At 33.7% G+C, this 18,526-nt stretch overlaps 1 protein-coding gene and 1 non-coding gene across 4 annotated transcripts in view; both read left to right on the forward strand.

Moving 5' to 3' along the window:
* Positions 1-18,526, forward strand: part of CSMD3 (CUB and Sushi multiple domains 3) — a 921,636-nt gene that overhangs the window by 621,434 nt on the left and 281,676 nt on the right. For all 3 annotated transcript variants that reach the window (XM_053661036.1, XM_053661038.1, XM_053661039.1), the window contains one exon: positions 7,440-7,596. In XM_053661036.1, the coding sequence (XP_053517011.1) occupies positions 7,440-7,596 (157 nt within the window). The remainder of the gene's footprint in view (positions 1-7,439; positions 7,597-18,526) is intronic.
* On the forward strand, positions 6,599-6,760 carry LOC119038822 (U1 spliceosomal RNA). Its single transcript, XR_005080490.2, has one exon. It is a non-coding gene; the product is annotated as a U1 spliceosomal RNA (small nuclear RNA).

The following is an 18,526-nucleotide window of genomic DNA, read 5'->3' on the forward strand; positions in this document are numbered from 1 at the left end:
GCAAGTGTAAAGGGTCATATGACCCTTCTAGGTAGTCTATTCCTGGTGCCACTGACAGATTTTCTGACTCATTAAACCTAGGGAAACTGTTTCCATTGGTCTGCATCTAGGGTTATGTATTTTTATAAATTTCTCCAGATTACCTGGTGACCCCAGGTTTGGGAATTATAAGTATACCCTCTTTGGTTTTACTCTTTTCAATGGGCAAGAATACTGAACTTCCCAAACCCACACTCAAAATATGTAATGTAATTAATTCTTTCAATTAACATTTATAGGAGGCTTTTAATTAGATGTCGACTCTAAACAATTAACAATGAGGAGTTCCCATTGTCAGCCTGATAGGACAAAAGCTGAATACCAAGCAGAAATACGGTTTCCATTTTTGTTGCTGTTTAGCAGACCAAATACAAGGGAATCTTTCTATCAGAGTGAGCATTATGCACTTTAAGACATTTCTTATACAGAATGGAGACTAAATGGGTGATTATGAAAAAGAGCCAGCAAAATAACTCAAAATTAATTTTGAGAGTCCAAAGAAAGGGTTAGGACAATTGGTGTCATATTTATAAAAAATTTGATATTTGAAGACCTTGATTAATAACTCCTTTTAGGAGTGTGATAAGGAGGTTATTAACGTGTTGTTGTTGTTGTTTTCTAAGATGTACTATTGTCAAGCTGTTTTCCTAACCTACACCTGATTGTGTGAGTGTGCTACTTCTAGGAGCCTATTGTTAGATTTTCAGTAATTTTGTGAGCTTGGTGTTTTACATAGTCACTATTAAAAATTAAATTACTATTAAATTTACTTACATTTAAATTATAGCAAAGGCAAGAGTAATGAGTACAATTTAATATCCTAATTATTTTACTACTTGAACTATTACCTGTGTTTTTGTGTTAGTCTTGTGTGCTGCACCTCTGTGATGGGAACACTATATCCATATGAGCATCTCTTCCCAACTCTACATGCAGTGCCGTTCATTGCTAGGGTGATCGTGGTCACAGCTGGGGCCTTTATACTTGCAGACATTGGCAAGCACCACAAATCCTGACCTGATTTTTGTTTTGCTCCCTATCTGTACATCATGAATGGTACCACAATTTGAAAAAAATACACTTTTCTAGTATTTGAAAACTATTTAACTTAGAAAAGTTTTTCATATCATTGACACATTCGTGAAGTTCTGATATAACTTTTTTTTTTGATATTTCACCTTTGTCTAACAAAAATATCAAGTCATATTCATTTAGGAGCTACTGTTTGTCAGTTGGCAATGATAAGATGCAGATAAAATAGTTTGGCAAAGACATTGAAGGCATTTTGTAACAATCAACTCTCTGGGACTTGTAAAAATGAATATTGTGTATTTTATTACTAGCTATACATCCTTTTAAGTCAGGGATTCCCAAATGACAGTCTAAGTGGAAAAAAATGGGCCTGAGACCCATTTCTATAAGTAAACTTTTGTTGGGAGAAGGCCACGTTCATTCATTTACACACTGTTCACAGCTGCTTTTTTGTGGCAAGAAGAGGACTTAGTAGTTGCAACAGAGATGTTCTGACCCCAACAGCCTAAAATATTTACTATCTATCCTTTTCAGAAAAAGTGTGTCAACCTCTTTTTACACTGATAAAGGTTATTTTAAAAACTATATGAACATGTATACTCCCAGTTTTGTTGGTTTGAGAGCTGGTTGTTAAACATTTTTCAGCATATCAGTGAGCTCATATAACTACCACACACGCATACCAACGCTACTTATTGCTGTTTACTGTTAATCCTTCATCACTCCTTTCAAACACACTCTCTAAATATCCATTAGCTTAACGTGATGTGTTAGGCCTCGCAAAAGCCTCCAAGCTCTCTTCTGCTGAGGATCACAGAAGTGAAATAATTAATGACAGCCCACACAACTTGAACTGTGAAGTTGGAACGTCAACTTTGTTATATAACTACACAGCTAATGCCCCTGAAAAGCCGGCTGTTTGCTGTGCCCCCAACTCCCTCAATAAAATATACCAGCTCTTGTAACTGAGGAAACATGATATACCTATTTCCAAGGTACAAATATTTGAATGCAAACAAAAGTTCTCTGCTCTGTTTCACATTAATTTGGAGGAACATACAAGGTTTAGAATATAGTCCTTTTAGACTAACCATTGTAAAATGTATTCTTTCTTTTTCATTCAGAATTTGGTAGAAAAAATGTATTTATGTTTCCAAATCAATCTATAAAACAAATGACAAAATGAAAATTCTAGTGTTCACGAGCAGGAATAATTTGGAGGTTTGTACACATGAGTACATGTGTAATTTCTCTCTTTTGATTGTACTTTTTATGTACTTTCTGCTCTTAGGTTTAAATAACATCTTTCTTGCTAATTCATTGGAAAAATGGCTGAGTATATACCTTCCAATCATACATGTATTATAAAATCAACAACAGTTTCAAGGGTTGATAATCAGTTCATGAAAATAGGGTTTGACCTTCCAGACTTAGGAGGCTCTGAACACCATAACTAATTTCAAGCCCTGATCCATTACAAAAGGTTCAATAATTGAAAAATGGTAATATTAAGTTCTAGTCTGTTCCACTGTTAGACTACCAAATTAATTGCAACCTTTTAACAAATTAGAGTCTTATCAAATCACATTATTAACATTATAAAAGCACTCAATGTCTTTCATGATATTAAATCTTAAATTGACTTGTAATTTCATATTTGGCATAAAAGTAAGTCTTCAGGATCTGAATTAGGTGCTCAGTAACTAAGAATGTTTCTATAGGCAACACTAAGAGTCTATTCCAACTAAAATGTGTTACACAGTTATCTAATTTTTTAAGCTTTCTAATTTCTGATAAAATTAGAGATTGATTAAGATATATGCTGAAAATAACAATAATAATAATTTACAGTACATCCTGAAAAAGGAAAAATAGGCCCATTTCAATAAAATTTTCTTAAAGATCTTAATTTTAGTTAGAATAGAATTGTGAGAAGTAACAATCTCAAATAAAGGTTTCTTACATTTCTGATCAGACCGAATAATTGCTGTTATGGTAAATTTACTTTTAAGTGAAAGGTACATTTTTTTATGATCTCTTATTTGTATGCTTTGTACTCATGTTTCCTTCAAAAGTAATTTGTTTTTGGCTACACTACATTGTCCTTCCTTGTCGCCTTTATGCTTCCATAGTTATTTGAATAAATTTGAAGGATTTTATTTACCAGTTAAACAGCATCAACTTATCACTATAAAATTCTTCTTTTTTGAAAGCCTTGCTTTTCATTGGATTTAATAATTTTGTACATGCTTTTAAAATTCATGGTTGGATAATCACGCCTCATTGTACTTTCTTAATTATAGTAGTGCTTCTTCAGCATTTGTTTTCTACCTTTTGACTATACATTGTGAAATAAACTGTAGTTCCTGCATTTTAGTATTGAATTAGGTCCTCCCAGAAGGGCATCAGACAATTCTTTTCCTGTTTTTTTTCTTAATATTTGTCTTTTCATGCCCTTTCTTTCAGTAATTATTCTTAAAATTATTTCTCTAAGAAATTTTCTCTTGAAAAGAAGAAAGTATACTTCTAGCTTAAAAACATACAAAGGTCCAAAATAAATGTTTCTCCTATAATAGAAAACATTACATTAATTTTTAAATTTTTCTTTGGGTTAAGAAAGATGTCTTAATATTTTTTTAATTTTTATTCCCAGAACCAAACACATATATGGAAATATTGTTAAATTACTTTGTTACTTTTTACACTGTTATATGTAGCAATATGTATAAATATAAATATGGAGTAAAGTAATGGTACTTGCTACCATTAAACATTTTTTATTGCCATCAAAAATGAGAGAAGAAAATGTTAGGAGAGACTTAAAAAATTTTCAACAACCAATTTTTGTTTACTCAGTTATAGTAAGTACTTGTTTAGTTTATATTTTCTCTTTATTTAACTGCTTTTGACAGACTGGAAGTTCTCTCAATGTGTCCACAACATGAAATCAGAACTAGCTGAAATCCAAAAGACGATTATATATATTTAACATGGGAATCAAATTATATATTGAGGGGAAGTAAGGGAAATAAAATGAAACTGTTCTTTGGGGTTGCTTTGACAATATTAACACAAATAAGATCTACCAGATTTACTGGGTTTATAAAATACTTCATTTCATAAAACAAATGCACTCAGAAGCAGACTTCTGAGAATAATGAACATTTGAAATTCATAGACACAAAAGTTATGTTTTCTTTTTTTAAGATTTTATTTTTTTTATCTTAGAGGAGAAGGGAAGGAGAGAGGGAGAGAAATATCAATGTATGGTTGCCTCTCGTGTGTCCCCTGCTGGGAACTGGCCTGTAACCCAGGCATGTGCCCTGACTGGGTATCGAACCTTGATCCTTTGGTTCACAGGCCCATGTTCAGTCCACTGAGCCACACCATCCAGGGCAAGTTACTTTTCTAATCCTGCTTCTGAATTATCCCTGATTAATAATATTCTTAAGTGAAAAATTGAAATTTCTATAATCAACCTAAAAACATTTCTGCACTAACAAGACCTCAACATTTGGCTTGGTGTTATTGAAGACAAATAAATTATTTATATCATTTAAAACAGAAACTTATTTATATGATAAAGTAGATTCCACCAGGTATTCAAGATATTTCCATATAATTTTAGGAAATTTTTTCATACAGCCTTCTCTCTATTACCTCCAATGCTCTTTAAATAATCACCACACCTTTTATTTTTTTTAATTGTCAGAAAGACCTTTAAAAAAAGAGTAGCCAGTAAGATGTTTGCTATTAGGAATTAAATGAAGATGTTGGTTTGAGCTTATTCCCACCCACCACCCTCTCTGTAGTAATGTAGCAAGTAAATCAACTGGTGGAACTTGAGGATGTATATGAGGCTGTAGATCCCCTCCACATGAGGGAAGAGAGCAGAAAGAGCTTGGCGCTGTAGACTTAAAATTTCCTGTGCAGAACAGGGAATGGGTAATTTGATTAGAAGAGTATATGAAAAGTCCTGAACAGAAGTTATATCTGTGTGGTATGTTAAAGTTTTTGTTGTCTCTATAACATTTAAATTTGTATCCAGAATAAGTAAACAGAAAACTGAAAATAGCTAATATAAATAACCACATACTTAAGGGAATTAAGTAATCAGAGGGAAGAAAGACAAAGTTAAATACATAATAACAGGAGCTATGCATTCATCTGAATTATGGAAGCATTAAAAGAGAAACTTGTAATGACTTTAAAAGTTATGAGAAATCTTAATAATATAATTAGAGTAAGAGAGAAAGACTTTCTAGAGTTTGACTAATAATTTTAACATTTAGAATTTTCTTAGAAGACCTAAAAAGAAATGAGTTTCTGCCAAAACTCTAGTTGTTAGTGTGAGAGATCAGTGAAAGATTGTTTTCAGAGGAAAAAATAGATGAATTTCAGAAGAGAGAATATGAAAGTCTTGCCATGTAGTTTGGAGACTTGAATATATAAATAATAGGAACTTTAGGTGGGAAATAAATGGATCAGAAGGATGAAATAATGAAATAAATAAAAACTCCAGAATATTTTCTTGAGTTAAAGAAAGTCTTGAATCTGCAAATAGAAAAGGATCATTACTTTATTTGAATAATTCAGCTTAGAAATATGGCTATAGTTTTTCAATTCATTTTATTAAGTTCAACTTAACACTAAAACCCGATAAAGATCATTTGAAAAAAAAGGAAAAAAAAGTATACATGAGTTTTTATTTATAAATTATAGAAAACATTGTAAATAGATTTTCAAATTAAAACAAACTAGCACAATAAAAATAGGTCATTCATATTAATAGAATAACAATAATTTCCATTTTGCATGACTTAGACATCCTCCCGTAGGTGTTACCTGTAATAAATACCACATTTGAGAAGAATAGGTGCTATGGTAAAATCACTGGATGAGGAGTTAGTGACCCAATTCTTACTCTAACGTCAGGTCAGAGAAAGACAATTTCAAGCAAGAGACATAACTTTGAGCATTTTTTCTCAGATTATTCTACTCATTAGCACTCATCTGAGAGACTCCCAACCCCAGCCCCATGAAATTAAGTGCCATGGAATAAGATTTGTAAGGTAGACTTGATCTCTGTAAGATATCATCATAATTAACATCTAAGACTCTATGACCCTCGAGAACCAGTGTTCACCTCACTGGAGGTAATAACTACCACATGGAAAACACATTCCTGAAAATATAAACAGTGGTAACATGCATTGCTGGTATACCTTTAGTTAATTACTGTACCATTTTTGGAAAATAATCTGGCAATACATGAATAATCAAGCCCAGAAATCCCATGTTTTGAACACCATCGTATTGAAATACAAGCACCAAGAAATGAGTTTATATATAAAATCTGTTTATTTTGACATTACTTTTAGTGGCAAAAAGCTTGAGTTTACTAATATGGAAATGATACAGCAAGTTGTGTTAGTGTCACTGTATGGATTATTACACAGTGGTCAAAAGGAAGACTCTCTATCTACTGACCTGAAGAGGTGTCCAGAATGTGTGGGTGAAAGAAAAGCTGTTTACCTGGCAGGGGAGACACATGATAACGAAGGTGGCCTTCCCAGGGCAAGGCTTCTCCATTGCACTCCAGATGTGCTGACCCCTGCCATTTCCCCAAACTGGGAAACTAGACTGCATAATTTGTGCTAGTGGGGGCCTACATTCAGGCTCTTCCCTAAAAAAAAAAAAAAAGAATGAAATAAAATGAGGCAAGTGAGAGTGCAGTGAGGAGAATTATGGAGTGATGTGTGGGAGCTTATCCGTTTTGTTTTTGTATGCTTTTGACTTGTCAAATTAGTTTCTAAAAGCAATTAGTACCCTTGTAGCTTGATATTTAAAAAATGTAAAAAGTGAGATAAGTGAAAGGACATGGGTAAGTTACAGAGCTTGTAAAAATAAGCGAGTGCACTTTATATTATTCATGTTACTAGAAAAGCAGGTGTTTGGTCCCCTTGAGGGAGTTGCATTTGAAAAACAACCAACCAACCTAGGAAACAAATATCTCTGTAGGTCTTCTCAATTTTGAGTGTCTGCCATAAAAAGTCATTGTTTTTATAATAAGAGCAAAATTACATAACATGAGTTTGAATATTACTTAGATTCTACTGTGCTTGGAGTAATAAAATTACCCATGTGCATTTTAACTCTTAACGGGATATTTGTAGAAATTTATATACATGTATAATTGTCCTTTGGAAACATGCAGTAAACTGATTTAGGAAGAGTATAACAATTGTCTCTTTTACATATATATATATATATATATATATATATATATATATATATATATATAAATGTATCATTTGAGTTGGTTATTATTGGTACATTTGCATTGTAATTATACATATGTTTTGCAGATTTATGATGGAAAAGATAAAACGACTCATCTATTAGGTGCTTTCACTGGTGCATCTTTGAGAGGACTGACACTTAGTAGTACTTCAAATCAGCTCTGGCTAGAATTTAATTCTGATTCTGAAGGGACAGATGAAGGCTTTCAACTTGTCTACACCAGTAAGTATTTTGGAAGAATGAAGTTATCAAACTAGTGTTGATGCTGAGTATTTGTTTAATCATTAAAGTATGTGAGGTGAAGTAAAATCCAACATTTGATCATCAATTTGCAGTACAGAACTCTCTTCAAATATAATTTTATTTGGCCCTAACAACTATTCCATAAATTACAGGTATCATCACTGTTGCTATTTTACATTTGAAACAACTAAGGTTCAGAAGCTAAGTAATCTGTGACTTTGATCTTATTTATTTATTTTCTAAATGGCACTATTCTCTTCATTGAATATTTAAGAAATAGACAATTAAACATTTTGGTAGATAGACATTCAATATTTCAGCTTCCACTGTAATTACAAAACAGACACAATACAGGTGTGATCAATGTAGTTGATGACAAATGATGGTTTTAGGTGATTTCACAATGAAGAATAGCTAAGTTTTTGTTTGGTTGTTGAACTGCTTTATTAAAAATAACTTCATACAAGCCTATTCTATGATATTGAAGTCAACTATTCTAACAGTTATCAGGTAGCAGTTCAAAGACTGAGAACCAGGGGGCTTACCTTAATTGTTGTGTGAATTTATTTTATCAATGTCACAATATAAGAAACAGGCTTATAACAGAATATAACAAAAATTACATTCATGTCCAATAAATTATATTAAAATAATATATTTATTAAGTTTCTACACTAAGACACTACTTAAAAGTAAAGCACATGTACAATTGAAGTGGTTACATGTGTTTAATAAATTTGCTATCTACCAGATCAAGTCAGTTCTTAAAAGTTTATATTATTTATTTGGAATCTTTAGTATTAGAATATTTGGCCGAAAATCTAATGACCCCTATAAATTTTCTAAAGAAGTGAGATGCATGGAAACTATCACAGAAACTGTGAAATTAAAAAGGTTACATCATTTAAGGTATTCACATGGGACCCTAAAGGGAGTCCGAATCAAATTATCACTTCTGAAAATAGTCTTTCTTAATATTATGAGGAGTAGATAAGAGTATAATGATTCATTATATTAAAATATCCTTGTACATAACACTGAGAGATTACTCTTGCTCCCTGATTATCTGAAGTCTTCTTTTACTTGTTCTTTAATTGTTACATAATTAACATCAAGAAAACATAAATTAGCAAAATGAATGATGAATGCCTACTTTTAATTCCTGAAAACTGTTGTATAATGTGATTTCTTATGAAGTCCTTCCAAAGAGAAATAAACTGCAAGCAATTTGTGTTACAACTATTATGGTGTGATAGAGTAACGGCATTGAGGATTATTGTTCAAATATAATTAATGTGATCTCTTCAGAAAGGAGAATATTTTTAAATCTATTTTCCTTTTCTTTTTGCTCTGTTTTCAAACAGGGCTGCTGACATTTTTCAAGTCATGGCTCGGTGTTTACATAATAGTCTTTCTTTGTTCTGCATTATTTTGCATTTATCCATGTCTAAAATGTTAATGGTTTCACAGAGCAAATCTAGATTTTCTTTTCTGATATTAAACTCTGTGTAACTTTAGATTATTCATGAAAATATTGCACATTGTAGGACATACCTGAATTTTCCTTTAATTGAATTTATTGGGGTGACATGCCTGGATTTTTAAACTGCATGGGATGCTTGGGTGTCTGAAATGAGGAAAATCATTGACATTCTTGTCATTGGCATGAACTGTTGGGTGTCAAAAAAAGAGAAAGAAACCTTAAAAAAGCAAATATTTGAAGTCAGCCTTCTTTTTGAATGACTCTAGTCAGTCATTATAGAATGCATGTCTTTACGAAGATGGGAAGCTAATGATTTTTCAGAAGAGAGTATAAAACAATTATTTTTAAAAGGGCAGATGTACATCTATAAATGTGTGTTCATATCTACAACTAATATAATAGTTATCACACTCTATGGCTATATTTTTCAAACATATTGTGCATAATTTTTTTTATTGTTTCCCTTCATAATGTTTTTAGTTATTTTAGTTCAATTGCATCTTTTTCCATAAATTAGCATGTGATCTTAAGACTGAGTTTATAAAATGCCTTTGTGATACAGAAGTTTCTACTAGGCCATGTATTTCAAATTTTCATAAAATTCTTAGAAGCAATAATGAATTTCCTAACATGAGAGAATTTGCTAAGGTGTTCACTTGTAGGAAAAAATGAAAAAGCACATATTTGTGTTTGGATTCTTGTGTCCAGTCATTCCTAAGTCAAACTCCACTCCTGCCACGAGGAGAATCTGAGACAGGAGAGAGAACAGGGCAAGGAGGTCAGGTATAAGCCCATGAGTTGGGTAGTATTAAAGGTAGGGTTGGTGGGTCACAGAAATGAATGGGAAGTACTCCAGGCAAAGAGAATAGAATGAAGAAAGGTACAGATATTAGAAAGAACACATTAAGTACATTCAAGGCATAGGATACAATTCAGATTAATTCTACTTCCATAGATTCTCATAGTTTAGTCTTAGCATAAAGAAGCCTTTCGTCACCACCCTTGTCTAGTGACACACTATTTAATGAAAGTCACTTTCTATCTTAATACTGTCTGTTTTGTTGATTTAATGACACTTGCTGTATGTGGTTATTTTCAGTTTTGGGTGGACGGAATCTCATTTGACTGAGTTAAAAATGAAGAAATGTTTTAGAACAGGCCATTAAGCTTTATTTTACTTCAATTGTCTCATTGGTCTGTTAATTACGAATAGCAACATGGACTGGTGGAAATGCTGGCGGACAGGCTGCTTTTGGCTTTAAGTAATGAAAACCATGGCTTAAACAACCATGGTTTATTTCTATTTTTAATATAAGACAAAGGACAACAAAGAAAGTACGCAGGTTTTGATTCAGCTGTTCAATCTAGTCAGTAAGGGCCCCATCTCCATCTTGCTGCTGCAGCTTCCCCAGTGTTTTCTGTCTGTCCTCATGCTTGTTGTGACAGGGTCACAGAGGGATACATTCAGGGCAGGAAGAAGGAGGGAACGAGATGACAATCTTGTGTCAGACATTCTCTAATCTCTCTTTGTCTACAACTGGGTGTGTAGCTCTGCCTAAATTTTCCAGAACAGCACACCAGAAAATGAAGTATTTGGCTGGCCAAATGGTTTATTATTAGACCATCATGATATACTTACTGCCTGATATGAATCTATTTCTGATGGGGACAAAACCAAGAGTTTGTTATTGTGAAAGAAGCAAAGAAGAGATATTAAAAAGACAACTTAGAGTGTCTACTATTAGGGACAGCTGTAACAGATATTCCAAAAAAGTATGTTCAAGGATACTGTATTATCATAGGCTTCCATAGTCGTTGGTGTCGTGGAAGCCCAGAGAATCTTGGCTGTTTAGAAAAGAAAAGCATTTGGTTTACCCATTATTAATACTAGCTTTACTACAGTAAGAAGTGAACTTCTCTCACTTTCCTCCAACAATAAATAAATTATATGCAGACCTAGTATAAAAATGCTCCATCACACTGGAGGGGGAAAATGTCCTATTCCTTTATGTTATAAAGCAAATTAAATTTCTTCTGTCTTTATCCTTTAGAATTGTCAAGGATAATCTTAGTTAGTCTTTTGTGGAGATATTCTTTTTCTCCCTAACAAGTTTCTCAGTCAATCCTAGTTTGATTATACAGTTGAAGTGTGAACAGATAATGCTGCTTGAATATAAAATCTCTGCTGCACTTGGCCAGACCTTGACTGTGCCAGGCAGGGATCCCACTGCTCCTCATCCCTCCGGCCTCTCAGCAGTAATTACTTCCTTGAGTCAGATCACTCTTCCATTCTCCTCAAAATAATGGCAGCAATTACTCTTGCCCTTGAGAAATCTGAAACTCACCCCAAATAAAGATCTAGATGAAGCATATTTCCAGGTGTTTTGTATAACACAAATTAGTGGTTAATTTCCCTCTGAGCACGGAAGATGTAGCTATCTTTCCTAGAGGGTGTAGGGGAGTGAAGTAAGAAAAATTACCATTCCTTTTTCTCAGGCTGGAAGAACAGATCAGACATTAAGGTCTCAACAGAGTATCTTGGTAAAACATCACTCTGCTCTGGATAACTATCTAGCTAATTGAACATGGGAAATCCTGATGAGATACTCTGACCAGACTCCCTCAGCCTCTCAATGCACATTTCAAGAATGTATTTCTAAACCTAGTCTCCTTTACTGTATTTCTCTCTTTAAAGGCTACGCTGTATAAAAAAATGCCATTTCTATTTGGTGACTTGTCTTATCTTCTCCTTCTCTCCTCAACCAGAACTAACTTATTTATTGTTGAAATCATTTATTAGATTGGTCATAGGTTTAAATTTTGTTTTTCCCCACTGAACTGTTTTATGGTCTAGGGATAAACAAAATGGTGAACAAGACAAAGTATATGCCCATGTGGAGCAAATACTTCTATTGCAACAAGACAGAAAATAAAGACATGAGCAAAATATAAGAGAACTGCATTTAGAATTATATCTGGACAATGGGATAGACACAGTGAAGGAGATGGAGCTACTGTAGCTGGTTATCTCAGGGACTGCATCTCAGATGAAGTATCACCTGAACTGATCCTCGGGTTATAAGAAGGGGCAACACATACAGGTCTGAGGATAGAGGGCTCTAGGCAGATACTAGGTGCAGAGGCCTGAGCAAGGCCTGAGACTGAGTTGTTTACCTGGAGCTGGACGAGAAAGAAGAACAGGACACATAAGAAGCTAGGCAGGAGAGAGGCAAGCTAAAGTAGGGGGCTTGGGTTTTATTTAAAAGGCACACAGAGACTTTTAACATTACCGTTTTAAATATAAGAGTTTAAAACAAGAGCTTGCATTTATCTGCCACCTGCTAGATACAAGACATGAACCTGTGAGTGAGGTCCTGTTATGGCCCATGAGAAGAGGAAAAACAAATCCCAGGTCACATAACTGATAACACAGATATGGAAACCGAACAGAGGAGTTCTGCTTCCAGAATCCATGCTCTTAATTACTACACTCTGTTACTCCCAACCTGTTGGAGATGTTTTAGTTTTAAAATTCCATGAATGAATACTTTTTATTATCCAATGATAATACATGTTAATGCAATTCTTCCCAAAGATAGTTTTGTTGTTTTATGCCCGAGAGCCTGAATGCTTCTCCTATTGGTAAGTGGTCTGTAGGGAAGTGACTTACTCCTAGTCTCTTTGATGGTGTGTATTAAGTTTTTAAACTCTTGTTTCTTCATTGTAGATTCTCTTAGCTCTTTATTTGTAGTTACTCCACTTTCAGTAGAAAGGAATTGGGTATTTTAAACTATCCATTGCAGAGCTAAACTGTTTCTGTTTGATGGATCATAGCAAAGTCTTCTCTAAAGCTGATCTGGTCAATGTCCAGAAAGGCAATTAGGCAGTACCTCTGGGTTCGGTTGTCCCCTTGTTATAACTTCTGTACATTTAACTCACTAAAAAGCCTAACTGAGATATGTGTTACTGCAAAGGGAAAAGTTCAGGTATATTTGGACTCTTTTAGGATTCCAGGGCTTTTTGTTTGTTTGCTTGCTTGCTTGCTTGAAAAGATTAATAAGCCATGCAGAACAGGGCCATTTTAATTTTTTATTTAATTATTTTTTTAAGTACAGTATTCTGTCTTTTACACCCATCCAAGCCCACCACCCCGTGCTCCCCACCTCCCTCCCATTTCCACCCCCCTTAGCTGTTGTCCATGTGTCCTTTATACTAGTTCCTGTCATTTTTATATTCAAATTACAGATGGGTATTATCTAATGTGTGATGCCTTTTCTCATGTGCTAGCCTTATAAATAGGTAAGAAGGTAATTGCTGGGGGGAGAGAGGTAAATGGGACTAAAAGGTAATGTAAAAGAATACAATAAAGATTAAATTTAAAAATAAACCCTTTAACTACCAGTATCTTATTAGCAATGTTAACCGTGGCAATTAATCAAATGACCAATTAATTCTAACTTTATTCTTAGTATATAATATACTTAATACAAAGGCAAGTAAAAAATAATTAAATTACAAGGGAGCAACAGAGTCACACCATGTATCGCTAAATAGCCTACAAACAAATATAGCCACTTAAATATTTTTGGCATTCCTTTTATTCTTTAAATTTTAAATTAACCAAATAAAAAAGGAAATATCAATTAATGATACATTGTGTAGCAAAGGTATTATATTATTATAATAATACATTGTATAGCAAATGTATTATATTATTATATTATATTATAACTATAAAATTAAAGAAATATTTTGATTATCTATTTATATGGGCAATATTGGATATAACTGAACTTGAATGATAAGATTCATTACCATTTTCACAGCCTTCACAACCCAAAAACTTTTGTAAATTTTGAATTTAAGTTCCACACTCCTACAAATTTACTCTTTACATAAAATTTAATTTCTGGCAGCTGAGAACATAAAGGACTATCAAAATTTTTAAATGTTTAGAAAAAAATATCACCTGAAATAGCTATGTTGGAGAGAGATTTCTAAAACAAAATATACAAGCAGAAACCTGTTCACAGTCAGGAGCATCCCTGCCCACCTCAGCACCTCCTGAAGGGCAGAGGTTAAAACCCGACAACCGCGTTTCCCGTATTCTTGACAGTGAAGATCTCTACTTAGAATCTGCCACATAAAGGCAGCCCTGTGAGACTGGAAGGTGGGCCAGTGGGGAAGCCGTTATTTCCCCCCAGCACCTTCGGGCAGCAGCGTGTAGCTGGCAGGTAGACGTGTGTGGCAGCAGCTTCCCGGAACTGGATTTCCTGGAAGCCAGCAGTGGTCTTCTGACCTTCACTCCCTCCACATGTCATGTTTTCCCTCTAATTTTTTTTATATTGAACCTTAGCAACTCAGAATATCTAGGAGCTCCTGTTTTCCTGACCAAGCCCCAGTCATTAAATATATTTCTTAATTTCTCTGTAATAAACATATCACAAAAAGTAAAAAGATAAGGCATTTTAGGAGATGTTTTATATGTGTGTGTGTTTATATGTTTTAATATATATAATATGTTTTATATTTACATATCTAGTATCTATGTATATTTTAATATGTATGAAAAACATACACTGAAAAAAATTCTACAAGTGAATAAGAAAAACATTTCTGAGACAAAATATGGGTAAAAGAAAATTTCACAGTAGAGGATACTCCTGGGGCCAATATACAAAAGAAATAAATGCTTAATAGAAATTAAGAAATGAAGAGTAAACCCTAAGTAATATGCTACTGCACATTCACAAAATTGGTAAAAATTTAAAAAGCTATACAATACTAAGTGTCTGAATACCTTGAAACTCTTTTGTCTTTGGTATATATACATTGTTAGAGCCACTTAGAAGAATAATTTGGCAACACTAGTAAAATATTATACACACACACACACACACATTTTTTTTTGCACCACTTATCATTTGGCCAAATACCAAATGGCTGATGGTTTAAAAGAAACTTTCAGGAAAAGCTGGATATCTCCATTCCTGAATGATGTATATACACAAACCAACACATTCTTTCTCAGAACTTTATATACATAGGATTTAGGGTGTCAGCACATTAAAAAAATACTTTACCTTACCTCTTCTTTCTCTAGCCTAGAATACATATCAATAATTTCCAATCTTTTGTTTGTTTAAATTCTTACTTCTACAAGCTAAAAATTGTGAGGATTGTCTTCTGAAAGCCATCTTCTAAAGTTCTGTAGTTTCAAAATTTGATATGCTTGATATAGTTTGATTAGTGAAAATAAGTGTGTATCAATATTTTATTCACTCAATTAGTGAGAAAAAGGAATGTGTAGTTATTCTTCAACAGTTTCTATTTATATTCGCATTATATTCTTCATTAGGTCTGAATCAAAAAGAATCATCATAGCTATTGTGCAGGTCATGGATTAGTTCCTGCTTGTGAATTTTAAAAGAGCAAAGTTGACATTCTATTTTATATACATCCTAATATAAACATAAAGAATTCTAAAATAAGTATTTTTTCTTTCGAGACTAATGGCTTAAATAAAATTTAATGCCTAAATATTAAATATAATTCTCAAAGATTAGTCTGCTACATATTATGAATTTAATCCACCAAAGTGTTCTGTAGAGATTATTTATGATAGAATAATCTAATTCTCATTTTCCTCCTTAGAATGGGTAAAGGCAGTCAAAGGGTACCAACTTCCAGTTATAAAATAAGTTCTAGAAATGTAATGTACAGCATGGTGATTATAGTTCATTGTGCTGTATTGTAAATTTGCAAGTTACTAAGAGAGTAGATCTGAAAAGTTCTCATCACAAAAAAAAATAATTGTAACTATATTTGGTGATGGATATTAACTGGACTTATTGTGGAGATCATTTCACAATACTGCATATACAAATGTTGAATCATTATATTGTATACCTGAAACTAGTACGTTATATGCTAATTTGAAAAAAAACAATTCGTAGCTCTGGCTGGTGTGGCTCAGGGGACAGAGTACTGGCCTGCGTCACATGCCTGAGATGTGCCGGGTCTCCATTAGGGGGAGCACGAGAGGCAACCACACGTTGATGTTTCTCTCCTGAAAGTTTGGGTCATAAATGTGGGTGCTCATTATACAGGGCAAAGTATAATAATTCAGAATGTTTGTGAGCTCTTAGTATGGAAAGACGAGAAAGGGATTGAGGAAGGACACAAATGGAACTTGAACTTGTTTTGCAATATTTGTCCTCTTATTAATAATGTTAATGTGAATATTAATCAATTATTGTATTAATCTGAATTAAAATTAATATTAACCTGAAGCTACTATGACTCTAGAATGTCATAAAGTGTGATGGAAGTTACATTATCCTTTCTACCCCTCTGTAGGTATCAAATTAAAACTAAAAACTAAATTAGAAACCCTTAAAAAATACAGTACACGTGGCAGGGAAGGCATCGGATCTCAGTTTCAGTTATTCAGCAAGTTAAAAGGATTCAGGTCATGGGGACTTTTCAGTTACTTTTGTGCTCTAGAAATTTTCATTTCATCAGACTATCAAATTTCACAAGGAATGGGGAATATTTATAGCATATGTGATTTTTCATACCAGTCTTTATTTAATTGTAAGTTTTAAGTACTTGAGCTTTTCAGTGAAAAGACTGGCAGCTGAATGTTTTCATAAGATAAGACAGTTCTGAATATTTATGAATAAGCAACAATAATTCCACCAAATTGGACTAAGTTATGTTGTAGTTTGTGGTTTATGTACTATTGTCCCTGTGCATTTTTATCTACAATGCAAAGTATTAAAAATTCTCTTAATTTACAAAGAATGCTCCATTTTACCTCATCACCAGCAATTGCGGACCACATTCACAGAATATTCAAATTAAGGAAGGATGCATTTGGTAAAAACCCTTGAAAAAACTTAATTTCCATTTTTGCTTTGATTGATGATATGTGGTGAAACTCAAAAGTGGCTGCATCTTGAGTAAATGGAATATGCTGTCTGTTAGAAGAAATGTGATCTTGCAATTTTTGAGCAGAGACACTTTAAAACTAGTATCAAGTATGCAGATCCATGCAAAGTTACCCATTTTAAAGTTACAACTTCTGCTGTTCCCACTTCTGTGTTTGAAAGACTGACTTTCTTGATCACATGTTTTTTTTCATTGTTTTGTGAATTTCAACTTCTCATCAGCATTATTTTAGTTTCTTTTCTAGTTGACTCCTGGAGATAATTGTCTGTAAAAATCCAAATGCACTCATGAACATTATCGAACATCTATGTGCCAAGATTTTGTGCTGGGTGGGAACTGTGGGAAAGAAAAAAATTACTCCTGTTTTAGGGAAAAAACAGAAGAAACAAATGATTGTAAATGAACAGAGTGATTCTTTTTTTTTATTTAGTTATTTTTTAAGTACAGTTTTTTGTCTATTTCTCCCATCCCAGCCCCCCCCCTGCCCCGTGCTCCCCACCTCCCTCCCATTTCCTCCCCCCCAGTCCTCATCCCTGTGTCTTTCACACTTGTTCCTCAAAATCCCTCCCCATTTTTCCCCTTAAATTCCCTTCTCTCTCCCCTCTGGTCACTGCCCACTTGTTCTCTATTTCGGTGTCTTTGTTTTTATTCTGTTTGCTTGTTTGTTTTGTTATTTAGCTTCCTGTTAAAGGTGAGATCATATGGTATTTGTCTTTCAATGCCTGGCCTATTTCACTCAGCATAATGCTTTCCAGTTCCATCTATGTTGTTCCAAAGGGTAGGAGCTCCTTCTTTCTCTCTGCTGCATAGAATTCCATTGTGTATATGTACCACAATTTTTTGATCCATTCATTTACTGATGGGCACCTAGGTTGCTTCCAACTCTTGGCTATTGTAAATTGTGCTGCTATGAACATTGTGGTACACAGGTTCTTTGAAATTGATGTTTTAGGATTCTTGGGATATAATCCTAGCAGTGGAATTGCTGGGTTAAAAGGCAGGTCGATTTTTATTTTTCTGAGAAAATTCCATACTGTTTTCCATAATGGTTGTACCAGTCTGCAATCCCACCAACAGTGAACTAGGGACTCCTTTTCCCCACACCCTCTCCAACATTTGTTGTTTGTTGCCTTATTTATGATAGCCATCCTGACCGGTATAAAGTGGTATCTCATTGTGGTTTTAATTTGCATCTCTCTGATAGCTAATGATATTGAGCATCTCTTCATGTGTCTCTGGATCTTCTGTATGTCCTCCTTGGAGAAGTGTCTGTTCAAGTCCTTTTCCCATTTTTTATTTGGCTTAGATGTCTTCTTAGAGTAGAGTTGTGTAAGTTCTTTGTATATTTTGGAGATTAAACCTTTGTCTGAGGTATCATTGGCAAATATGTTTTCCCATACAGTTGGTTGTCTTTTTAATTTAATACTGTTTTCTTTAGCCATGCAGAAGCTTTTTATTTTGATGAGATCCCAT

This window comes from Artibeus jamaicensis, unplaced genomic scaffold, assembly GCF_021234435.1.
Source record: "Artibeus jamaicensis isolate MK-2021 breed Jamaican fruit bat unplaced genomic scaffold, CSHL_Jam_final scaffold_916, whole genome shotgun sequence".
Classification (NCBI taxonomy): Eukaryota; Metazoa; Chordata; class Mammalia; order Chiroptera; family Phyllostomidae; genus Artibeus; species Artibeus jamaicensis.